A 27,163-nucleotide genomic window follows, 5' to 3' on the forward strand; every position below is an offset into this window, starting at 1 on the left:
CCTAAACTGCTTCCCGCACCCACTGAGCCTCTCCTGTGTGCAGCAGGTACCCAGGACACCAAGCACATTGACTACTTTCTGGCTCTCATATATGGAACACATATAAAAACGGATTGCTTTTGATGATGCAGTCGTTACTGCAGTACTGAAATTCCCAAAGGGCGTCATAAAACCCTACCACATTACTGCAAATGTTGACAAACACTCATGAACAGACTGAGGTACCTCCCCTTGCTAGGACAGAAACTAAAACCTCACTGCTGACATTTCCCTGGCTAACTAACTCTATCAGCCAGAAGTGACTTCATCGTTCCTAATTGTGCAGCTGCCAAGAAATGAAGATACTGCAAGCTGACACAGCATGTTCACAGAAGGGGCCCCTGAACCCTAGGGTTCCCGTGGCTTTTACCCCAAAGCCTACTGGGTCAGACCCACCTCTCTTATAGAGACTGAACTCCTTCAGAATCATAGCATAGCATGTAGAGAGTGGCCAGATGGTCCTGCAATGAGTCACCTGGAGGCCCTTGGTAGGTAGGATGTAGTCCTTTATATAGGACTTCTGGACTAACAATGTTTTTTTTATTAAAAATTTATCTACAGATGTAAAGTGTAATATAAACATGTGTAAGTTCTGTCCTTAACATTCAGATGCCCCATGGCAAAAAGAAAACATAAAATACAACACTATGAAATGCCTGGATTTATCCTTGCCTAGGATTATAGTTTGCTTTACTGAACTTTCTATATTAACATCTGTCCTGCCTGCCTGCCTGCCTTCCTTCCGTCCATCCGTCCGTCTTCCCTCTCTTCCAAAATTTCATTTTATGTGCATTGATGTTTTGTTAGCATGTATGTCTACGTGAGGGTGCCAGGTTCCCTGGTGGATTACACACATTGTAAGCTGTTGCATGGGTATTGGACACTGAACCGAGGTCCTTTGGATGGGCAGCCAGTGCTCTTAACCACTGAGCAATCTTTCCAGTTCCTCACTTCTTAGTCATATTTCTTTCTTTTTTTTCTTTTGCTTTTGTTTTTGTAGCCCTGGCAGTATTGGAACTCTCTCTGTAGACCAGGCTAGCTTCAAACTCACAAAGATCTGCCTGCCTCTGCCTCCCAAGCGTTGGGATTAAAAGTGTACAATGCTACTGTCTGGCTTATTTTTCTATAATAAATAATGGAATATATTAATATTACTTCTTGACAGGTCTCCCTGGGTTGATTTTTGTTATTGGTTGGTTTTAATTTGCCAAGAATTAAATCTTTAGTGTTGGAAACAAATCAAATATTATAAAAGAAACAGTACGAACTTTCATAAAAAGCCGCTCTGGCCTGCAGTGAAGATGTGACCTGAGCCAGTTCTCCAAGTGACCCAGGCAAGCCACTGAAAACAAGGCATCTCTTTGTTTCTCATGTTCTAGTAGGCACAGAGTAGCTAATATGTTTTCATCTGGGGCAAGGAGCACGGAGATGTCTGAGCACAAGGTCTCTGTTGTCCCGCCACCCGGAGTCTGGCCATGTGACAGGCTGTATTGATGTGCACTCCATAAGACACTGCTCGTGATGCACAAACCTCTCCAGAGATGCTGTGTGGCGGGATCTTCAGCTTTTGGAAAACTACGGGAAAAAATTGATTTTCCTGCACTCGCATGAAGGCCATTCCATTAAAATGTCAGGAAATGAATCCCTAGAATCTAAACAAGTACCATTTACCCCTTCATATTAACAGAAGTATGCAACTCTACGCAAATCCCCACCATGGGTACCTCACAGCACACTAGAATTAAATTAGTGAGTAAAGATGATAGCCAAGAAGGGAATCTGTTCAGATGCTACACTCAAATAGGCTCTAAATTCAAACCACAATCTCAAGCACTGGCCCCTTGGTTGTTATTATAAAGGCACAGCACTTTGTGGGGGTGCCGTCAGCAATGCGTAATCTAAAACCTTCACGTATAAACCTTGTGTATCCTGGATCCTAGCCCTGCACTTCTTCCACTATGCTGTAAACGGCTTTTATTGGCTGAACAAATGGTAATGCCATTCTATGTTAATGGATGATGCTACAAAAGGCACCAAGGTATTCCACCACTTGAGTCTCCCATGGGGAAATACAGGACAACTTGCAGAACTGTCTACGGTGAGCACACGTCAGCCACGAGGGCCTCAAGCACTTACGGCCCATCTCCACAGAACTCGGTGATAATTTCGCCCCTGGATAAGAGAATTCTGTAATTATGCACAGATTCATTAGGTCCCAGGATTAAAATTCTCTCAGTAAGAATAAAAAGTAATTGTACTTTATAATGTTTTGTAACATTCAAATGATTTGAAAACAGTCACCTCAGCAAAGCTAAAGGAGGGGAGAAGATGCTGCTGGCAGTGTGAGCCATAAACCTGAGAGGATGGCAGCTGACGCAAGGCACGGTCTGGCGCGTTCATGTTGCCGTCACATGGAAACGGGAATCCCTGCTACAGCAGAATGCCTCAGCTTCCTTCCTTCTGATGGCTGAGAACTGGCCCTGACTCCCCATCCGTCTAAGCCTTTACATGTCATGTGTTCCACTTACGTCTCACTTCTGTTTACAGGAGGAATTTCCTTCCTGGGCCTTTATGTTCTTGTTTCCCTGGTTTCTAGCTTCTCTCTTGGAAAATGTGGCAGATCTGCAGTGTTACCAAATAGCTCAGCCGTCTGCTGTGAGCTACACTCACCTACCTGTTCGTCTCTGCTCTTCAGATGCCCGAAATGCCCTTCAACTCGTATGTCTATAAATGGATTCCTACTTCCCCCTCCTCCTAAAATAGGAGTAATCCTAAGAGCCCCCACTGCTCACCCGAGAGCATCCCTCCCAGCAGCTCAGCTCTACACTCTTCCAATGGCTTCCATCCTGACTGCTACTTCTGCTTACCTCTTCCCTTCACCTTCCATGGCTGTCAGAACAGGAAACGGAAATGGCCAATGTCACCATACCACCTCATGGCTCCCTTCCACAGGACCTGAACATACACGCCCAGAAGGCCAGCACCATCTAGCCCCTCCTATCTCTTTCCACCACCTTTCTAGTCATTTTGGTCTACCTGGTCCTCACAGTGCTCTGTCTGACAGGCTGAACTCTGCCATTTCCTTTGCTTGCCCCCCCCCATCATTCCTCACTCCACATCCTATTTATCTTGTAACTACCAGTGAGACCAGCCTCAACCACAAGAAAGGTCATACAGCATATGGTAAGGTCACATCAATTCCTGAGAATCTGTCACAGCTGGTGTAATGTCCTTCCTAACTGGGTCTCTGGAATACTAGTGCCCGCCTCTGCTGGCAGGCAGACAGTTCCATCAGAACAAGGGGCCACGTCTATTTAGCCCACTAATGTTTTTTTTAGATGCCTTTCCACACAGAAAGGACATGAGAACTCTGATTGCCATCACTCTGAGCCATTTTTAAGGCCTTCTGCTTCCTTCACAAGAGAGCACTACCCTTTAAACAACGAGGCTTCAAACAAGTACTCCTGACGGCCTTGACCACATCAGGTTTCCCCAAGTTAGTCACAGAGCAGAAAAAGTATGAAGAAAATTGGGCATTACAAAGGCTATCCATGGGAACCAGACCTCAAAGGGACAACCAACCACAGCCAAGACTCAAAGCAAGCGTGGCACGGTGGCTTTTATGGTGTTCGCTCGGAGGGTTCTTTCACTCCCTTCCTCAGACTCAGAGGGGTGCTGGTGTGTGGCAGATACGCAGTAAGTGTGCTCGACTACTAGTGAAAAGGAGCCCCATGCTTGTGTTAGAGGGAAAAATGACTGTGAAAGTCACCAACTGAGTGAGGCAAGGGACAGCAAGAAAAAGGCCAGGTCCCACTGGGGACACTGCATCCTCTGGTAACCCCTCCATTACCAACTACCACCAGCAACACCTGAAGAGTGTGGGACTTGGTGTAAGGGATTCCACCCATGACTGACACCACTACCATTTCTCTAGTACGGGACGTCTCAAGGGTTTGAAGAGGAGGAGAGCTCAATTAGTTCACTATCTTCTCATACAGCTCCCTCCCCACAGGGCCAGTGCGGAGACTTCAGCCTCATATGTGGACACTAATTCATCTACTCCATGGCTCCAGTCTTCTTCTTTGTGCCACACGTGCATGGAGAGAGGGCTGTGGCAGGGGCAGCACCAAGTGGGAGGTTGTGAGCCACTGTTGTAGGAAGATTAGGAGTGGGGTGGATGGAGACAGGAAGGCTTTCCCAAGTTCTCTTTAGAAAAAGTCAAAGCTCTAAACTTCACGGAAGGAATCTGCTTTACTTAAAATGAGTTTCAACTTCCTAAAGTGTAACTTTTTGATGCATAAATTATTTACATCTTGGGGCTGGAGAAATGGCTCAGCTGTTAAGAGCACTGACTGCTCTTCCAGAGGACCCGGGTTCAATTCCCAGCACCGACATGGCAGCTCACAGCTGTCTGAAAATCCAGTTCCAGGGGACCTGACACCTTCACACCAATGCACATAAAATAAAAAAAGATAAATAAAAAAAATTATTTACATCTTTCTTTCAAGTCCTGTCTACAGGTAAGAACAAAAAGGGCCAGGGCTGAGCATGAGAGCGCACAACCCTGTAATTCCAGCAATTGGGCAGTGGAGGCAGAACCGTGGATTCCAGGCTGTTCCGGGAGACCCCATGAGGAGAGCAAGGAGGAAGACAAAAGGAGAAGGGATGACAAACGACAAATTTCTTCAGAACGAACAAGAGATGATACATGGAGGCATGTCCAATCACACGGGGGGAGAATGTAGACAAACATAGACAACTCAACCAACCAAAGGAGAGTGCCCCAAAGAGTCTTCAGCCCCAACAAGAGGAAAATAGGAGAGGTTTATCAGTATCGTATACGATCCATTGTTTAAACGGAAACAAAACAGGCAATATAGATTTTTAAAAATGAAATATGGACTCAATATAATTAATGGTCAGAAATGAAGCTTCATGTTTTAAAAAACAGTTTTCTTCAGAAGAGAAAATCACTATGATTTTAAAAAATACTAAATTTCATTATTCTGACCAACTTGTGAATTTACAAAAATTTATTTGTGAAGTAACACTTTCCGGGAAGAAAAATATCCATTTTTGAGAACAGAATGGGAAAGTATAAATTGTAAGTCAAGTAATTATATAATACTACTGCAGTGTGTTGGTAATTCGCGAAGAAATACACAGGATGTCCAAAAGGTAGAAGCATGTTAATGTTCTCCTCTTTACAGGAAATGACTACACCACCTAGCATAATTTATTTTGGTGTTTTGCCCAGTGTGATATCAGATTTCTAAGAACTGTAAATTTTTAGGTGATTTCCCCTGAAAAAAATACGAGTGAAGTAAAACTACGGGTTGATGGCAGCTTCTTGATTATAAGTTGGAACACTCGGGAAAACACACACACAGTGCAAAAGCCCAGCTTGTCCGTCTCTGTGAGAAACTGGCTTGAGGAAGGCAGTGGGAAGGATGGGCAAACAGAGCACCAAAGAAATTAATTAATAATGTGCAACACACATAGAAATACATTCCAGACTCCAGCACTATCTCTAGTCAGGAGCTTCTGATTCTAATGAAGCTCAGACAAACAATCACAAGGCAGCCCTGGCCTGTCTCAGAACATAGCACTAAAGGATGCGCAGGTGGTAAACGGGTGCATACAGATGGGAGTCCTGTTATATTCTTCACCTAACATCTGCGGGGTTTTTTTTTTTTTTTTTTTTTTTGGTCATCTAGCTGATCACTTTAGCGTCACCTCAGGGTACCACAGGCAACAGGCCTGAGTGAGCTACTAAAACCCTGAGAAGAATGGCCACTCCAAGAGGTGTCACTTAGGTGACTCAGATGGGCGTCCTCAGACCAGGTAAACATCAAACGGCAAGCCATGAAGGATCCCTTGGGTAATATGGCCACAGGACTCCCTTCTGTTGGAAATCTGTGCGTGGCTGACACATTGATAAGATTTTAAAGAGTATCCTTACCCGAATTATGTCTTCTACACAGCTGTTGCTTTCTCCAGATCTACTCTCCTAAAAGCAAAGGAAAAACAAATTAGGCTTGATCAAATGGAAGGATGGCCACAAAGAGGATGACAAGCAAATTTCCAAATTAGTGGGACTGGAGGACAGGGGAGGACGCAATGTTGGCCTAAGGGAAGGTGTAAAGCAGGGAGTGCTGATGAGGCGCTTGCCTGGATGGCCAATGCTCACTGGGCAGTTCTCACTGTGCCTGCCTCCCCTTTCTTGGCAGGCAGAGCCACATACATATGCATGTCCACAGACTCTGTTCAGAGCTCTCCCACTATGTTAATTTAAGTGGGGAAGTTCCTAGAAACACACACAAAACAACTCCACAGTTCTGAGAGCCATCCACCCTGGGCTTCATTCAAGTGTGGAAATCACTGACTTTACCACAGAGCAGATCCAGTCTACCCGTGAAATACACGCCATGGACCAGATGGGTATGGCGGTTACCACAGCTTAAATAGAAGCCTAGTTCTTCACAGCCCTCAAATCCTACTCTGAGAGGCAGGGTGAGCCTAAAACTAAAGACCAAATAAGAGCAGCCACAATCCTCTGGGCACTGCCAAGTATGCTGGTGTCGGATCTCACCAGAGCCACTTGCTCTGCTGTCACCCTTGCACTGTAGGCAGCTCTGAGGTGGTGGCCCAGGGTCAGAGCTGATTGGAGAAAACGTTAAGCTCCACAGACTCTGTTTAGTTACCGCTGGTTACACAGCTAAGAGCAGAGGACGTGGTTTTATGGGAACATAAAAGCAATGAGCATCTACTGTTGGGTGTGCAGCCTGCGGTCCCGGGGAAGTCATTCTGTGGGTCCTGTAATTCAAGGGTGCCAACCACAGCATAGTGTGACATACCAGAATGGGACATTTTTGTGCTCTGTCAATCAAACCCACTGCCCTTTCTTCACAACTCCTTTTCCTCCAGAAACGTCATCTGTGCCTTCTGTAGTTTCTGTAGCTAATTCTAAAGCATCCATTGGGTCATAGCTCACCCACAGTTTCCTCAAAGTAGATATACTTGACCCTGGTATTTTCAGTATATGCGCTTCCTCATGCTAGCCTCCTCACAACTGCAATTCAACACCCAGAACTATCCCCCCATTTCGAACACACCCAATGTGCAAAGTCTCTGTGTCACTTCAAGCTGGGTATACACAGTATATAGTGTATATATATACATGCATATACTGTATATGCATGTCAGCTGATGTCAACCTAAGGAAGGAATGAATGCATTTCCTTTCTGTGGTCCTCTTATTTAAACTTGTCTTTTGTGAAATGGTCTTCCTACACAGCTGAGGCTACTCTGAAATCTAGCATCTGCCTGCCTCTACTTCCCAAGTTCTCGTATTATATTCATTACCACACCAGGACACTTCCTGACATTCTGAGGTACATGAATGTACTTTATCAGAATCTACTTAATCTACAGAGATGGATGCCGCCTCACTTCTGGTCAGTATGTTAGATGTGAAAAAGTCTCACAGGTGACTGTAACTTCCTCTGACATAGTGATTTGTTTGCCCCTGCCAACTGAGGCCCAAGAAATTGACATGACTTTGAAAAAAAAAACCCATAAAATACCACAGCATAGACTAGAGTGTGATGTCAAGCTTAGAAATTTTCTCACTGACAGATGTTCCCCAATCATAAGCACTGTCCTTGAAATAAGCCAACTCTTTTAAAGCAGGCATAGGCTAATTTGCTTGAGAAACAGAAGCTTGGAGGAAAGAGCACCAACGGCTACATAGAAAAGTCTCAGCCAGGCCATGGTTTCGTGGGCCCATGGAATGGCCCCTCTGGTGTGCACTGGGAAGAATTAGTGGTCTCAGTTGGAAATTTTATCTTCAAACCCACAACCATTTCCCTTACACTCAAGTCCCCAACTGCTCTTCTGAGAGGACACGCTGACAAGGCAAACACTAAACTTTCAATACACTTCCTATTTTCTACCTTAGAAACAATTAGAAGGGAAAATGCAGCCTCACATTACCCAGGTACAACAACTTACTGAAAACACTTCAAATTACACTTCAGGTTTAAGTCCGTTAAGAAGCCTCCTCTGGGGGCAGAAACAGAGCAAGAGGCAGAGGATCAGGAAGTCTGCTCTGACAAGGTTTCCTAGAGATGTCAGAGAAGCCACGCCCATGAACTCTCAACGACATTGCTGCCTACACAAGACCTGTACAAGGACAGCAGTGACAGACAGGCAAACATGGAAGAGGAAGTCTTGGGGGGTCCTCACCCAGACAGAGAACTAGAGGGACCAAGAATGCTTAAGTAGGAGACATAGTCTTCCCCAAAGGAGAGCACACCAGTTGATAATCTCATACCAAGTGGTCATCCCTGAAGGCATATACATACAAATAGCATTATATGGATTGAGCGGGTCATATCTATATATTTAGGAATACACACACACACACACACACACACAATAATTAAAGAATTAGCAGCAATGAGTTTGAGAGAGAGGAAGGGATACAAGGAAAGGATTAAAGATAGGGGAAAAGGGGGAAACAATATAATTATATTTTAATTTCAAAAAAAGGATAAAGTTCTCTGAAAACAAAACTTTAATTTCCCTCACTGTGATGTATATAGGGGACAAACGGCTCTTCCAATGATGTTCCCTACTGCCCTCTAAGTTCCCAGTGCCTTACTTTAGGAAGGGCACACAAAGAGAAACGTGTATCAGATGCACTGTAAAGCACTTCTGTCCCCACTGGTGATGGAGTACATAGGATTATGGCGTTGGTTCTCCTTAATGGCAATGTAAACCTGATGACCAGGATAGAGACAGCTGACCACCAAGAGAAGGTACCAAAGTGAGGACCAGACAATGGACTTCAGGGAGTCCCACTCCTGAGTCAGAGCCCGAATAATCGGAGCAGAGTGACCCCCCTGTGTCTTCTCTGCAACAATCCTCCTGAGAACTCAAGAAGGGTACCTCAAGAAAGGTACTCTAGTGGCTTGGATCTTCAGGGCTCAAGATACACTGGGGTGGATCCACAGGGCACAATATCGAAGCAAGTCTGATTCAAAAGGCACCCAGGAGTTCTTTCAGGCAAAACCTGACAGGGAAATTATCGTCCAAAGAAGTAAAGGGCTCCTCTATGCAAAACCACCACGACAGCAAGAGGCAGCCAAGGCAGGAGTAACACATGTCTTCAGCATGCTTCTATTTCAGGCAAACTTCCTATGCTCACTCCTGGGGCTGTCTATAGTGGAGTTGAGGTCCATGTTTGAAGTGGGGAAATGGAAGATTCTGATAACATTTAGGTGAATTTCTTCATCTTTTTGATGCTACACATTATTCAACACTTAGCCATGGCCTCTCAGCCAACTAACCTCCACATTATATACAGAGAAAGGCGAAGGGAAATGGGAGAGGAAAGGAAGAGTCAAAAGCCATTGTCCTTTCTAGCCAGTAGAATAAACAGGAAGGGTATATATCCTCAGAAATGGGACCATGAAATCACACCCGGCCTTTTCCAAATGCAGAGAAGGGGTAGGAAGGGGAGTAGCAGAGGGAAAGGGATCGGAGGAGCTTTCTGTCTTTTGGGGATCTTTCTCAAGTCTGAGTTCTACTATTGTGTGCTTTGATTATATTTACAGTGTGAAAACTTTCTGTGTTTATGAGCAAGGCTAAAACGTTCATGCAATTTACATCTCCAAAATTGTGTTTGCGTTTTTCCCAATAAAATCACTGCTTCCCTTGGAAAGGTACCCACTGAGAAAGAGGCTGCACAATGTAAATTTTAATTACTCGGTATTTTGTTGTTGTTGTTGTTGAGGTTTTGTGGCTGTTGTCTCATGCTGAGTTGCTGTGCTGTTGCTCCGTATTTACTGTGACTCTGATGAACCTCCCTTCATTTTTCTATCATTACATTCTGAAATCTGTCAAAACAGTCTCACCTCACTGAAACTCCAACTAAACTTCAATTAAAAGCCAGCATCCCTGGCCGATTCTCCTCCGCAGCCTGGGTTGTTACATGCCATCCCCGAATCCTACCACTCTCACACACTGCACAGCCTGCCAGAGAAACGTGAGGACTCAAGTTCTGGGAAAGGAGCTCTCAAGAGGCAGCCAGCAGCACCGAGTCCCTGACAGCCGAAGGCCCTAATTACCATGCTGAGCACAGCACACTGGAAGGAGCAAGGCTTAAGTAGAAAAGGCTCCATCAAATCAGGGTGAAATGGCATTTCATGGCGGAGGAGATGAGCTGCGCACAGGACACATTTTAAAAACAGTTTAACTCTTCATCAGACACACTGCAAGGAAAAACCTCACCACGTCCCTGACAGCAAACCCTCAAAAGACCCTCGAACATTTAGAAATTGTTTATATCACACACACACACACACACATACACACACACACACACACACACACACACACACACACACTCCTACAGGACAATTTTTAAACAAATCTTACCACTTTTCATTTACAGAAAACCTGAGACAAAGAAATTGGGTGTTCTATCAACACTTTAAAAAAAAAAATCCCGAAGATTTACGCTAACACCAGGAAATATCACAACTCTGTGGGAGACCCCATTTCTAAGATTAAGTCCTGGTGCAGCCCTCCCTCTGAGTACAGGGTGACTGTGACCAATGAGGCAGTTGACCCACGGTCTCCCAGATTTTGCTTCTCTCCGCCTATCCTAACATGCCACCATCCAGGGCTTTATCTGAAGCTGGAGAGCCCGTTTCATCTCTGCTGCTCAGCCTCCCAACCTCACCTGCGCTGCTCACACTTGTCCCTTCTGCTCTGCCATTCCCATCCAGCTCAGCCTCGGGAATCCGAGTGTCCTCACCAGCAGTGAGACATCCAGATGCTCAGAGAGAGACAAGCAAACGCAAGATAAAAGGGGCAGAATAAGGGGCGATCATAGGAGGTAAAAAGAGCGACAGAGGAATTATCAGTACCAACTGAAGGGCAGATTGCAGAGTCCGGGGGTTCACTGCAGAATGCGAGAGAGACCAGGCACAAGCAGACCATCAGAGCAAGACATTTCAGGAAAGAGGGAAAGAAGCAGGTGGTTGGAGATCCTCAACCCACTCCTGCTTTTCCCTAACAAACTAAGGGCACTACCAACCAAAAATAAAAGCAAACTAATCTGAAAGGAAATAAAACATTTGAACAAAAAAGTCTAACGTGATAGATACAATGAACTTAGAACACAACATTAATAAAAACACATGAAATTGGAAATTTTTTGAAAAGACTCATTTATGAAATAAGAGCTTGGACTTAGAGCCCCTGAGGCAACATAAAAAATAATCACCTTCACAAAGGGCTTCCAGCCAGGTAACTGAAGTATTTCGAAAGTTTTTTCTCTTTCATGTAGAAATTTTTAGAAATCAATGCAATTTTTTTTATAAAATTAGAAAGAAAGAAAGAAAGAAAGAAAGTAAGAAAGAAAGGGAAGTCTCAATCTCACATGAAAATAAATACAACCCCCCTAATATATTATTAACACATATCACTCCATAAAACATCAGGACTAATGGTATGTACTCCAGGAATGCACAGGAGTTTAACATTTAATTTTAGGGACCTTTGAAAGTATCATATCCCAGGGGAAATAAGTAAAACTGTGGTCAGCTAAGCCTGCTGAATTCTTAATCATATACTTGGTAAAACCTACATCATTTTACTTTTGCTCTTAAAAATGGCAACTGACAAAATGGAAACCAGGGTGGAGATTCCTCAAAAAGCTGAAAATTGATTCACAACAAGATCAAACTATACAACTCTTGGGCATATGGCCAAAGAACTAACTGGATACTACAGTGACACTTGCTCATCCATGCTCACGGCTGCTCTACTCATTGTAGCCAGAACAGCCCAAATGTCCATCAGCTAAAGAATGGATTAACAAAAAGTGATGCCTTTATACAATGAAATATTATCCAGTTGTTAAGAAAAACAAAATTACGAAGATTTCAGATAAATGGGTAAGAGCTAGAAACAATTATCCTGAGAGAGGTAGCCCCAACCCCCACACACCAAATATTGCATGTTTCTTTTTAGTTGATGTTAGCCTTTAAACTTTAGATATGTGTGTTTCAATTAGAACAACTAAGAGGTTTGTAGCTAGTAAGAGACGAGGGCAGGAGTTTCGAGTTCTCTTTCCCAAGAAAGGATTATAAAGAGACAAAGGGGAAAATAGATGAGGAGGATTAAGTGCAAAGGGAAAGGGCAGAGTAAAGGAGAGAACATGGGAAGGGACAACCAACATCAAAGAATTTTAAGAACCATACAAAAAAACCCTACAACTGTAAAAGCTTTCTAATAAATATACATATATGAAGGGAATTTACATTTTGTCACCAAATAATGGGAAAGAATGATGCCAGCTAGACATCTTACGACATCAAATAAAACAACCCCTGCAAGGAACGGATTGCATATTGTTGAGTCACTGATCAAATGGGTCCCATAGACTATTCCCCCAAGTCAAAAACTATTGCCAAGGTTATAGATCATCCTTCACTATCTGTTAGTAAGATCCTAGTGATAAAGACACCACTTACTATGACACTGAACATGGAGAAAGTGACTTAATACACAACTAGAAGCTTTACTCCAACTGACTAGCATTCATGGTGCTAGAAGGTACTGTGCATACTACCAGAGGAAAAAAGTAATCATCAATATCATTCAGCTACAAACGGAGACCTACAGTGACTGGCCTGCAAGATTTGCAGGTCCAGTAGTGGCACAAATGTTATGAAGGTAACCAACCACCCTTTGAATGGATTTAAGGCATGCTCCATGAGATGGAACCCATACCTATCACTGCCAATGAGGTCAAGAACCTGAGACTATTATCCCTAGAGGAAAACCTACTGTTTTCCTATTCTGCAAAATGCACATAGCAGCAAAATGACATATCAACATTTCCACAGATCAGTGCATTGCTAAACCCTAGACAGAGAAACTTCTTCTTGCAGGAAACAGTAGTCAACACAGATGTACAACTAGACAATGTGCAAAGAATGAAGGCTCTGGAAGTGAGGCTCTTTATCAAAGCCCTCCCATCAAAGCTTAAGGATCTATGAGGAAGGGGATATGGAAAGATTCTAAAAACCTGAGTTGAGGCTGACTCCAAAAAAACAGTGTCTTCCAGACACAGGACTGATGCAATGATGAACTCAGAGATGGCAACAGTATACACAAGGCCTGCACACAATCAGATGAGACAAAGTCTCAGCAAGGAAAACGGGGGGTGGACACAAAGCCCCTCCCATAAACAAAAAAGCTATGTTTTGATTGTTACCTGTGAGGAATGTTTTCTCTAATCGAGTGACATTGGGTATATCCACCACACTTTAGGGCATGCCCCACTCTAAGGAATAGGTGGCCAACACAAAACAAACCCAATGGGGTTTTGTGTGTGTGTGTGTGTGTGTGTGTGTGCACTTTTTATTGTTGTTGTTTGTCTTACTGAGTTTTTGTTTGGGCTTTGATCTTTGTTTTGAGATAGGAGAAAGAGACCATGAGCACTGAACACAAAGTTGGGAAGGAGAAAGGATCTGGGAGGAGATGGGGGAGAGAAAAGTATATGACCAAAATATACTGCAAGTAAGATACTTTTTTAATGAACAAAGCTAAATTGTGCTTTTGTGTAATAGTATGAACAATTTTAAACTATGAAAATCTCATGTACTACTATACAAAGAAAAATAAATGAGGATTAACTTTAACAAGAAAGGACTAAGGTATGCACAAGAAAAAACTTAGGAAATCTACTGAAAGACTGAAAAATCATACCTGATGGATGCAAATACCTTTGGATTCTAACACATAATGTGAAACCAAATAAATAGAAGGAGAAGAAAAATAAAACAAACTGCATCAGTTTAAAAAGATGTAGCTAGGCATAGTGACTCATCGCTGTAATCTCATACTTCAAAGGAATATTGTCCCAAGTTCAAGGCCAGCCTGGCAGAGTTGGGAAAGCAAAACACTATTTTAAAGTGTGCTACCAAGCAGCATCAGAGCATTACTTACAATGCACAAGTCACTCACATTTAGTTATAGAATATTCCCATCATTCCAAAGGCAAACCTCCCACAACAAACAGCATCATTTTAATATTTTACTATATTAACAAATACACTATAAACATTACCAATCTAAAAATCAGAAATTAAAAATGTTTTCATTTTTTGGTATGATGTCATAAGTAGAGAAGTCCATATTCAACTTCATGTTGGATAAAAGTGTGTGCACAAAAATCACTTAAAATGTCAGGCTATGCACGTGAGTTATATTTGAAAACATAAGTGAAATTCATATTTAGACTTGAAAAACAGCCCCTAAATATCTTGTCATGTATTTGCAGACATTACAAAATTTAAGACATCTAAACTCTGCAACACTTCTGGCTTGCTACATTTTGGGCAAGGGAGAATCAACCTGTACTGCCCTTCAATGAAAAGAATAAAACAAGGAAACAGTCTGGGCACCACTGGTTTGTATAGCAAGTTATAGATACGTTACCCTCTCACTGTGTTCAGAACCAGGCTCTAGCAAAGCACTTGGTACAACCACAAGAGTACTTACTATATGATACCTGTTGAATGACAAAATAAGTGGCCAATATACTTATAAAGAAAGTGAGATTTTTTTCCAAATCAAAATTTCTGGGTTCTGGGGAGATGGTTTAGTTCATAAAGTATTTAACACAAGCATGAAGACCTGAGATTGTATCCCCATCGCCCATGTAAAAGGTCAGGCACAGTGGCATGTTTTATAACCCTGGTGCAGAACTGTGGGAGAGGCAGACAAATCTCCAGAATTCACTGGCTAGTCATAGTGTAAGCCATCAGTGAGCTCTGGGCTCAACTAGTTACCCTGTCTTCAAAAATAAAATGGAGAGAGAAGAAGAAACTATCACATGACAACCTTTGGTTTCTACATGTGTTCATACATCTATATGCACATATAAAAATGCACTCATATAAACACTATACATGGACAAATAAAATAATAACAAATACTGCTAAAAATTAAAGTTCTGAATATTGTAAAAAAAAAAAGCAACCTGGGCAGTCATCTGTATCATAAGAGATGTCTTCATTTTCCCTAAAACAGTAACAAATGATAGCTGCCTTAAAGCTTAATTCTTAAAATATCAACATTTATTTACTTCACTAAAATTAAACTTATACCTATTAGCACATAAACTACTCACAGGCCACTTAACTCCCTAATTCTCACATTGACACCCATAAATCAAGCCTTTCATGAGCAAGCAATATTAGTAAAGGATTTCTGGCCGAACCGCCCTCTTATGAAAATTTCAATTTGAAGTATCAAGAACGGGAAAGAATGCTGCAAGTGGCAAATTCCATATCTCATCTCCAATGATGACTCATGATCAAAATGCAGGTACAAAAATATATTGCATAAGATTTTCTATAGTATATGTGTATAAAGTAGACAATAACCATGAATTTCATTTAGACTTAGTCTCACCCATGCAACATCATTGTACATGTAAAAATATTGCAAACTACTTTTTTAAAAAACAAATTATGCAATTCCTAATCCTAGTAATTTTTAGATAGAGAATCAATGATTTAATATTCCTATCTGAGTCTTAACAACAGGACTAGGTAACCCAGTTATAGTTATATTTTGATAATGAAAGCTAATGATTTCAATCAATGCATGCATGTAAGTTTAGTGGTCTATCAGTGTGTTGTCCTTGTCAAAAACCTATTGATGTTTCAAAGAAATAAGAACCAGAGATAGTGACTTTACATCTTGGCCACTAATTGATATTGAGTGCTTTTCTGTGGGGCCATGTCTCAATGAAGTGGCCAGTGCTTGAAGTTAGGGTCACTTTCCACACTGCCCGGTCAACAAGGGGTAAAGAAATCACAGAAAAGGCAGTCATAAATGAACACTTGTAATCGACATCGACAAGAACATGGCAAGACCTCTCCGTTCTTTCATCTCAAATCACTCCTCCCAGTGAGAAGAAGACCAGCAGGCTCAAGAGGGGTGACAAGACTGAGCTGTTCAACACTCCTCTCCAGGCAAGCCTTCAGGGAGACATCTGAAATGCACCATTTCCTATTTAGTGTCTTCCTGAATCTCATCCTGCCCCCAATTATCTATCTGCCTCGTAATCTAATATAGAGCAGATAATATGCTCTTTGTGAGCGTCAGAAGCCTTGCTGGTAGAACGACTCTAAAACACATCCACTTAAAGGATAAAGAAAAATGCACAGGAAAACACATTTAGTTATCACTGGTCATCACAAGCACATTTTCCTTCTCCAACCATGAAATTCTAAACACAGAGACTTGCAAGCTGGAAAGAGTAATCGAATGTGGCTGATGAAATTAGCCAATTAAAGAAACTTAGGACTACTCTAATTTGTGTCCCCAGGTTAGACATATAATCAATCCTCTTTCAACCAAGAATGGAAACAGCACTGTGGAGCTGTGCATTTGACAATGCAGGCTGAAATCCCTTATCCAAAACATTCTAACCTGCGTTTCCAATTTCAGGCTTAAATATTGTGCTAGTTGATAAAAGCAACCTGCGGAGGAAGGTTTATTTGGCTTACATGCTATCGGTTATCAACAGGAGAGGCTAAGGCAGGAACTTGAGTCAGGAACCTGGAGTCAGGAACTGACGCAGAGACCACACAGGAATGCTGATTACTGGCTACACTTTGTGGCTTGCTCAGTTTGCTTAATTATACAATCCAGGGCCTCCTGCCTAGAAGTGGTACCATCCTCAGTGAGCAGGGTCCTCTTAGATGGATCATTATTCAAGAAAATGCTCCCCAGAATTGCAAAATTGGCAGTGTGAAGGAGACAATTCCTGAGCTGACATTCCCTCTTTCCAGCTGACAAAACATGAACCAGCACAAAAATACATCCATGAACTATGTGACCTCAGCAGTGGAACCCAAGACTAAGCATAAAGTTCATTCATGCTTTGTTTACATTAATTTTGCATGCATGTACATATGTGCACATGTATGCATGTCTTGTGTTTGCGTGGGGGTACATGTGTGTGGAGAGTGCATATGGAGGCCAGAGGACAACCTTAGATGTCACCCTTAGGAGTCAACCTCATTTGAGATAGGAACTCTCAGTGACTTGGACTTACCCAATTATGCTAGACTGGCTCACCAGTAAGTTCAGGGATTCTGCTGTCATCACCTACCCAGCTTCGGGATTACAAGTGCACACCACCAGGACTGGCATTGTCCCTAGGTTCTCAGGACTGAACTCCTTATCCCTGTGAAGAAGCACTTTACCGACAATCTATCTACTTGGCCCTTACGTAGTTAATAATTTCCTGTATTTTAACTGCAAGCTATCATTGTGAAATTTTCCACTTGAGGCACCATATCATTTCTCAAAAAGTTGGGGATTTTGGAGCATTTTAAATTTCAGGCCTTTGGATAAATATAGGCCAGCCTATAATCTCTTTGGAAGCAGTCCATTAATTTCATTTGATTATTTTTTTTTAAGATAAATAAGACTCATGAGCAACCTGTCATATGCCATGGCTGCTGAGTCTTGACCTCCACTTTCCTGACTCTCCCCAACAGATCTCAGGTCTTTGTGATCTGACAGAAGGGTTCCTTCTGTCTACACAACATAACTATTTCTACAAATGCTCTCCAATGAAAGATGACATAAATATATGCAAAAAAATGAAAACCCTGCATCCAGCTGACATGAACAGAGGGCAAAGCCTGTCAGAGGGGAGAGTAAGAATTACTGGAGACTGACCAAGGCTGAGGAATTCACACCTCATATTATTAATAGCTGAAAACCTGGCAGAAATCAAATTTAGTATTCTTATTCCTGTATCTAAAGGCTAGTTTTTAAAGATGGTACTTTTTGTTATTTGCAGCTTCGCATTGCTGAGTCCATCAACATAGTTTTTTGCTCATTTGAGAAAGGATTTGCAGGTTACCAGTAAGACTTCTTGAGGAGACAAAAGCTTTTACCTTCTCCCTCTGACGTCTGTGCACTGAGCAATCCCTGGAGACACAGTATGTGGTCTTGTGGTGAGGCAAGTTAAGTTTGTTTGCTTCTGGACCATGGGTCAGCTAGGAATTAAGCTGGGCATTAATCGTGCATTTCTTTCTTATCTGGGCAGGCTCAGAAAGCCCCTGGAAGTGATTGCTCATCACCGAGTTTCCATGAAGAATGTCACTGGACCAAGTCATCTGGTCCTCCTCTCTAGAAAGTCCTTTCCATCAAGTCTTTCTGTCCAAAGCCTCAGGGTGAGATCTGACAAAAGGGTTCATTCTGTCTACACAACACAACTATTTCTATAAATACAGCAATCTCTGTACTTCCATCCTTCTCCATGTAGCTCTCATTCCACGGGAGGAAGTTACCTTTAGCAAACCAAGAGTTTGCAAAGAAACAGACATCATACCATGGCACATGATACACTGATACCATTACAGCTTCCGTGTACAGAGAAAGAGAACATGTCCTCGTTAATAGCCCACTAGCACCATAAGATCAGCTCCTTAGTACACACACACACACACACACACAAAAGCCATTTGCGTAGGCCATCCTCCTTCCCAAGTCTTTTGCCTTTCTCTCTCTCTTTCTCACAAGGGATGATAAGGCACACTGCAGCAAGAAACTTCCATCTCCAAGGGTTTGCTCTGGACCACATTTCTAGGGGCTTTCTGAGCCTACCCAGATAAGATGGAAATGCATGATTAATGCCCAGCTTAATTCCTAGCTGATCCATGGTCCAGAAGCAAACAAACTTAACTTGCCTCATGACAAGACCACATACTGTGTCTCCATGGATTGCTCAGTGCACAGACATCAGAGGGAGAAGGTAAAAGCTTTTGTCTCCTCAAGCAGTCTTACTGGTCCAGCAACCACATTTACCAAAACCAAAAATGCTTGGTACAAAAAAAAATCTAATTGTTGTACTCCTAATGATTATGTTGCAATGATTTAACAAGAAATGAATGGCTTCTGTAAAACCAACAAGAACAGTCGAATTAAGTCAGAAAGAGTACATGAAAATTGTCATGGTCCTTCTCTAACACCATGGTTTAAATGCTTAGAGAAATGAAGGTGATTCCATTATCTGCCGACCTTTCTCTCTCAACACAATAAGCATCAAAGAATAAGAGGAAGTTTGGGACTTGATTTCTACACTGGGAAAACAACTGGATTTAAGAAAGTTTTGCTTAAGGCTAAATATGGACACTGAGAAGTTAAATGGGGGTAAAGAACTGAATGACAAGGAGTATCTAACTCATGGCCACTGGGGACAGTGGGGAAGTCTGCAGGGCAGTCTACAGAGTAAACAGGAGTGAGGGCAGCCACTGCTCAGGCAGAATTTAGAGTGTAATGCCACAATGAAAACAGACATAGAGCAAAGTTTTCTTCAATTTGCCTGGCCTTAACTGCAAAGATAAATCAGAAGGGATTTCATAGCCACTTTACATGGCATCTTTGCCAAACAAAAAAGCCAAAACGATGTCTCAAAAATACCACTGATGGCATCAAAAGGACCTGTTGATATGGTTGTTAAACCAACCATGTTTACAGCAATATCCCTGTAGCAGGAAGATGAATCTCCACCTAATAGATGCCCAAGTTTGTTATGGGATTTCAATGATCATAGGAGAATCTGAATGGTTTAGCGCACAGGAGTCATGGGCTTTTGCAAACCCATATCTTCTCACAAGGTTCCTGGACTGTTCCTAACTTTTCGACACTCCAACTTCCTCATTCTGTATTATTTTTAATTTAGCTTTTAAATTTTTTAAAGTGTGTGTGTTTTATGTATGTGTGCATGAACGTATGCAGAGGTCTGAAAAGGCCAGAAGAGGGTGTCAGATTTCCTGAAGCTGGAGTAAAAGGTGGTTTGCTGTGGTTTGATCAAGGAAGATTCCTGAAATCCTGGGGACACCACCTGGGTCATTTTAGGTTCCTGTAAGTTCTCTTTTCACAATCAGAACCTCCAAAAAAGACAGTGAGTCTGTCAGGCGAACTTGCAGTTTCCAGGTTCCAATCAGAAGTCAAATGAGGAGAACAGTTACAAACTCAAAGATACAAAATCTGTTCTAGATACAAAAAGATATAGTCATTGAGCTGGGGGGTACAGCTCAGGGGGCTGCACTGCATGCCAGAACCCATGGTGAAGCCTCAACACTGAACAAAACCAGAACGTGTAATTCTGGCTCTCTCCAGTCAACGCTTGTTTAAGAAAACGTTGAAAGGCAAATTGCCAGACAGGTTGATGAGTTATTTATTTGTAAATCCCCTAAAGAGATTACAAAGTCTATTTTGGTAGTATCAGTGCAAGAGTACTAAAGAGTTATGACAGTGTTCAATAAATTAGCTGAATTAGGTAGAGATTTGAGAGATTAGATGTGTATTGTTTTATTATTATAAACATGGCACTCTATCACAATCCTGCTCACAGTTTTTAAATTTGAGTATTTCAGCTGCGTGCTTAGCAAATTATGAAAGATTTTATCCACAGGAGTACAACATAGTATTTCCTCCCAACACAATGGGAAGATCAACACAGCAACAACTTGCAGCAAACAAGTGGTTAAAATTCAACAGTCAGAAAAATACGATAGTTAGGCAAAATTTTTTAGGTTATTAATCCCTGTCGGGTACCTATGATATCAATATGTTCCTCAAAGGTTTGGGTGCTGGAGCTTGATCTGTAAGCTACTGTTGAAAGGTGAAGAGACACCTATGCAGCAATTCATGGGCTCTGCCCATCCAGAGGTTCATCCCGCTCAAGTGGAGTGAATTAGTTTTTGTGTGTGATTGGGTTATTAAAGAGCAAAGCCACACCACACGGTTGCTCATCCTATGTAGCTGTGTCTCTTTCTTCTTGGCTGCCAAGAGCCCTGTTGAGGACACCGGTGTCGTGCACTTGGGCCCACCAGCCCTCATGAGATGTTAATAAGCCTCTTTATTTTATGAAGTGCCAGGTCTCAACAATAGTGATTTTGACAAAGGACCAAAACACAGGTGGAGCCTTGTTTGCTAAGCAAGGGCACTGGTTCTCGTAGACAAGCCAGACTTTCCAGGCTAAAGTAGCAAACACCGGGGATCCGCATAGTCTCCAGCATAGCTGATCTCCTGTGTGCACAGAGAAATTGCAGCTGCCCCTTTCCTAAATTCCTCTTTCCAAATCTCTCAGTTATTATTTGTTGTTTTTGCTCTGGTTTGTGTTTTGGGAAAAGAAAAAGTAGTAGTACAGGAAACCATCAGTTTTTTTTTTTTTAATTTCTGTGTCTGCTGGAATTTACCTTTTATAATAGCATCTCCTACTCTGAACACTGTTTGAGGCATCCATGGACTCACTAGTGGTGAACTTGAGGCTCAGAGGAGTGAAACATCAACTTCAAAGCCTCTTGCTTTTTAGCCCTTTTTGTAATTCTGACTGTAGAGAAATCAAAGTTTTCATTCAGGCGAGCTGGTGCCCCTTTTTCTCTTCCCGGAAACTGTAACAGCTATAAGACCTACCCAGCAGCGAAGCCAAGTCTAAAAACCTTCTAGACACCTGGTCACAGCCATAAACCTTCAACTCCCACCGCACTTCTGAGCTGAGAGACGGGATTTGTTATTCTGCTAATAAACAACCTGCCAACACTTCCAACAATTAGAGCAAATGGTCCTTTCCTAGATACAGCAGAGGGTAACCTTCAACAGTAACTTTTCTCCTCTATTTGCTCTAAGACCAAAGAACTCTGGCCTGAAGTCACACAGACAGTTAATGCAAGGCATCGTATGCTTGTCACGGACTGGGAGTAATGATGATCAAGGGCGGAACATACCAAGGGGAGGTGGTGCAACAGCAGCTGGGCATGGCTCTCCTGCTACATTAACCACCCTGTGAGCTGAGCAGATACCTCAGCAGTCCCCCATTTCTCAATTAGAAGACACCAAGGCATCTTAATGGGGACACTGGTGGGCTTAGTGCCATTGTCACATGCCTTGAAAAGGAAAGGCCTGGAGTCAGTGCAGATCGATAATACAGCCCGTCCTGCTTCCTGCTTTCAACCTTTATGTGGGCAGTAATCCCACTGTGCCCCCAGTGAAAAGATGCCCCAAGAGACTGTCTACTTAATAATAAACTGTTGGTTTTTAGAACAAAAACACCAAAACAAAACCAAAAACGAATAGGACAGAGCAAAACCAAGGAAGTAAGACAATCAGAAAGGTGGGAAAGCTCCCCTTGAAAACACCCCAGAATAAGACAAAAGTCAAAAGAGAGAAAGAAGGAAGCAGCCATGCCCAGAGCATTAGCTGACTTGTAATAGTTCCTAGAAAGTTAGCTATTGTTTTTAACTCCTGTGCCCATTGACTCACAAAGGACTGGAGCTTTGCTGGTGCCAGAAGTTAAGGGTTGAACAAACAGGGTCTTCCTTTCGTGGGGCTGATATTCTAGGCAGCGGTCAGACAATAAACACACACACATGACTACTACAGAGAATATGATATGCCTAAATGAAAGTACAGAGCAGACTGAAAGTGCTGGTACGGTCGTCAGGGCTCCTCTCGGCACTAATGTACCTCTTGTCTGCAAGGACGATGAGGACTTTTTTTTCCTCATCATTTCCTGAGTGGAAGTCCTACAATGAGAGCATACGCTAATAACAATGGGTATAAACACCAAAACAAAACAATATAAAATTGAAACGCTATTCAATATGCAATCGCCATTTCCACATGCCCAAGACCCTATTTATAATTTCATTGCAGCCATTCTGAAAAGGTAGAGAGAGAATCACAGGTTTTTGAAAAGAAATTTTGCAAATAACATGGCAGTATTGCAAAATGCAAATGTAAACGCTGCCGCGCCATCTGCTCAGTATTACGGCAACACTGGGGAAGGCTCTGAAAGAAATGATGTTTGAAATCATTAAAAAAATAACATGTCAAGTTTAAAATACTCAAGGATCTTAGAAGCAGCATCAACACATTCAGCAACCATATGGCCCTACAGCAGGTTAAAAAAAAAAAAATCACCCTGCTTGTGATTTCTACTTCAGCCCAATGGTTTCTAAAGCACGCCTCTTTTCTCTATGTGAGTACTTTTCCCCCACTGAATTCCTTGGTGTTTACAATTTCTGAATTATACTTGAATACAATAAGCATTTCACCTTTTCTGAAGGAGAAGATGATGTGGTGAGCGGATGGATCAGCTGTTCCAGAAGACGGGACTTGTAGGCGCCGGGGAGAACTGTTGAACACATCTTGTTTTTACCACTGACTTAGGAGACTGATTACACAGCCTCAGTCATAACTGCTAATCTCACCAGAGAGGATGAATGTCCGGGCCCAGGGCAAAGTGCTTCTCACTCATCATTCAGTGATCCCACTTCTGCGAAGCATGTTCTATCATTACCCACATTTGGACAGGAGCATCTTCCTCAAGGTCATACAATGTGGCATGTGGCATGTGACAGGGCCAACTGTGGAAGCCCCATTTCATGGACCACATCCATGCCTTCAACTACAATTATACATGCCAGCAAACAGTGTTCAGGTGGGTGTGGGAACAGATGCATGCTGATTTTTTAAGATTCATATAAGTCTCAAGATTAAAAGTATTTTCAAGTTTGAAAACGCCACGAGTATCTCAGGGTAGGTGCTAGTCGCCTTGTCTCATGGAGAAGAAAACCAGGAAGGGGTGCCTTTAGCTCAACTCAAAAGAACTGAGCAGTGCTCTAAAATCTCCCAGGGGCAGAAGACACAGTAAGAGTTACAGAGCTCAGAAGACTCAGAGCCAATGGAGGAAAAACATGCCTGCCATGACCGTAGAGCACTGAGATTAAAAACAGAGTTCCCCAAAGAGGAATCACAAATGGCTCAGAAGCATAAAGACATGCCCAACATCCTTAGTTATCGGGAAAATAAAGATCAAAATGAGTCTGGGATTTCATTTACCACCAGTCAAAATGGTCAAGATCAATAAAACAAATGATAGCTCATGTTGATGAGGATGTGGGGTATGGGAGACACTCGCCCATTGCTGGTGAAAGTGTAACTAATACAGTCACTATGGACAGCAAGGTGGTGGGTCCTCAGGAAGATGGGACTAGATCTACCTTCAAGATCCAACGATCCCACTCTAGGACATATACCCAAAGTATGCTTCCTTCATCCCACCAGAGACACCTGCTCTGTGTTCACTGCTGCTCTATTTATAACAGCCCCTACTGAAAACAGCCTAGATGCCCATCAATGAATGAATGTATTAAAATATTTGGCAAATTTACGCAATGTAATATTATTCAGCTATTTAAAAACATGACATAAAATTCAGAGGTAAATGAATGGAGCTAGAAAAAAATCATGTTGAGTGAGGCAATCCAGACTCAAAAAGACAAACATGGTATGTGTTCACTTATATGTGGATGTTAGCTGTTAAATCAATTTCATTTTTATGGATTTTCTGTTTGTTTAAACGTGTGTGTGTGTGTGTGTGTGTGTGTGCGTGTGTGTGTGTATGTGTGTCAGAGTTTGTATGTGTTTTCTGTGGCTCTCCCCCTTTCGTATGTTTTGTCCTATTTTGTTTATTATTATTATTATTATTATGAAAGACAAAGAAAGGTTATGGATTTTTTGTGTGGGAGAAGGTAGAGAGGAGTTGGGAAGGGAAAACAATAATTAGAATATATTGTACAAAAAAAATCTATTTTCAATTATTAAAAAAAATCTTTCCCTTGTATTCAGTGAGAAACCTGGAAAGTCAGACAGATATTCCCTATTATGCAAATATTTTAATAGTATTTTATAATCATTTTTTTGTATATATTAGTTGTATATATATGGATCACTGTTACTTTAGGATATTTTCTTGCAAATCACACTGTACACTCAACATATTCCACCCCAACACTCCAATATTCTTCCCTTCTTGTTCCCTTCCATTAGTCCCCTTTGTTCCCAGAGACAATTTTCTTTTACTTATATGTCATGTATATGTGTGTCATATACATATATAAGATTTTATGTATCTGTATATAATCTAAGAGTCCCAAATGGTAAGCATGTGTCTCAATATAATTAGAGCTGGCTTAATTTGCTTAATGATTATTTCCAGCAATATTAATTTTCCTACAAAATGATATAACTTCATTATTTATGACTTTTAAAGACACAGAGACACAGATTTAGAAAACAGGTTGACACTATGTCTATTTAGATCTACAGCAGGGCTTATGAACTCCCCTGAAATCATGGGTTCTTGACCAGAATTATAGTATCTATTATGCATTTCTTCCTGTGCACCAGGTCTCAAGTCTGACTAGAAAGTAATTGGTTACCCCAAAGACATTTATGCCACTATTACAGCCACAGGAATCTTTTGCCATTCCATGTGTGACTGTAGTTTTCAGGGTTCACATTTGGGTTAGACTGCTGATGACTTTTCTTCTCCAATAGTCCTCATAATACCTTCAGTTCTATGAAAGCTAACCAGCAGGGAGGAAGCTCACTGGTTGCTATTAAATTGATTTCTCCATGTCCCGTGACCAAACTGTACGTTGTCTTTAGCAAAAGAGTATTATCATTACATACTTGTGGACCACAAAAAACAACAATAGTCTTATTATTGTTTGGGAGTCACTGGGATTATCCTGACCAGCCACTTGAGAGGAGGTGTCCCATACCTGGCTGGGCTTTTTATTTGGCAACCTATGGTTTTGAGAGGAGCACTATCCTTTTTCTATATGGTAACTAATGAAACTCTTGTGTGAAATACACATTTCTATATTATTTATATGTAAAGTATGTAAATTGGGTTTCCATGTGGCTCTTTCAAACATCCTTAGTTTCAGCTAACCCTTTCCATCCTCTTCTCTGCTCTACCCTTGCATTCACCACCCCACTTAAACCTCCCTCCCATTATTCCTCTCTTCCCACTCCTAACACCTGTCTTCTACTATCTCTCCTTCTCCAGATCTTTCTTCCTCCTTTAGTTCTTCCTCCCAAGGCTCAGGGAACATCAAGGGAAATCGAGGCAGAAGGATTTTAAAAGGCAGAAGTTTGGGGGGAGAAGTGGAAACACACAGAACCTTTGGAAGGGGTTGGAAATGGATCTGTGAGGTATTAGGAAGAAAAGAGAGAGGGGAATATGATCAACACACAATGTAGTCAGTATAAAATTCCCAAATAATTAAAATGGTAGTTTGTCAGATGTTAACTTGAAGAGTAAAGATAATCTATTCAAAATTGTTCTAGAAAACCTACATAAAAAAGTGAACAAGGCAAGAATTTTGACTCATACTGAGGAATTAAACATGTCTTAGACCTAAGAATAATAGACATTAATACATAGTCTTCAGAAACAAACAGAGGCAAAACCTTAATGACTTTGGGTTGAAATGCTATCTTTTCAAAAATATATTTTTGGTTTTTTATATGCATATTCCTGCATGTCTGTGTGCACATCATGTTATGCCTGAGGAGGCCAGAAGAAGACATCAGATCCTCTGGAACTAGATGTACAAGTCGCTGTGAGTTATCAGATGGGTGCTGGGAAACAAACCTGGTTCTCTGCAAGAGCAGCAAGCAGCATGCAGCCTAACCTTAACCACTGAACCATCTTCCTAGTCCCCATAGGATATTAGTTCTTTATGAGAGATGCAAAACAGTACAAATTACAAAAGCAACAACAAATTTTACTTAAAATGAAGACTTTTCCTCTTCAAACAGTGTGTAGGAGACTTGGGGAGAAGGTTCAGTAAGAGACATGTTTGCTTCTTAAGCATAAAAACCTGGGTTAAGATCTCCAGCACTCATGTAAAAATCTGGGTGCAGCATTGTATGCCTATAATCCCAGTGTGTGAGGAGTAATTGCAGAGTGAAGAGGATCCTTCAGGATTGATGGATAATAGCAAGACTAGTCAAACTGGCAAGATCCAGGATCAGTAAGAGACTCTGCCTGGAAATACGAGGTAGAGAATGATCTAGAAAGGCACAAAATATTAACCTCTGGTGTCCATATCTATACATACATACATGAACACACACACACGAAAAATACATAAAAATGGATAAAAGATTAGGGTTTCATTGGAAGACAAAGAAAAATAAATACTTATCC

General features: G+C 41.7%; 1 protein-coding gene across 5 annotated transcripts in view; it reads right to left on the reverse strand.

Annotated features, from left to right (window-relative positions):
* The window catches only part of Aff3 (ALF transcription elongation factor 3), a 511,084-nt gene that overhangs the window by 225,300 nt on the left and 258,621 nt on the right, over window positions 1–27,163 (reverse strand). For all 5 annotated transcript variants that reach the window (XM_087898095.1, XM_087898094.1, XM_087898092.1 and 2 more), the window contains one exon: window positions 6,002–6,049. In XM_087898095.1, the coding sequence (XP_087754221.1) occupies window positions 6,002–6,049 (48 nt within the window). The remainder of the gene's footprint in view (window positions 1–6,001; window positions 6,050–27,163) is intronic.

The sequence above is a fragment of the Myodes glareolus genome, chromosome 18 (assembly GCF_982192425.1).
Source record: "Myodes glareolus chromosome 18, mMyoGla1.1, whole genome shotgun sequence".
NCBI classification, from domain to species: Eukaryota; Metazoa; Chordata; class Mammalia; order Rodentia; family Cricetidae; genus Myodes; species Myodes glareolus.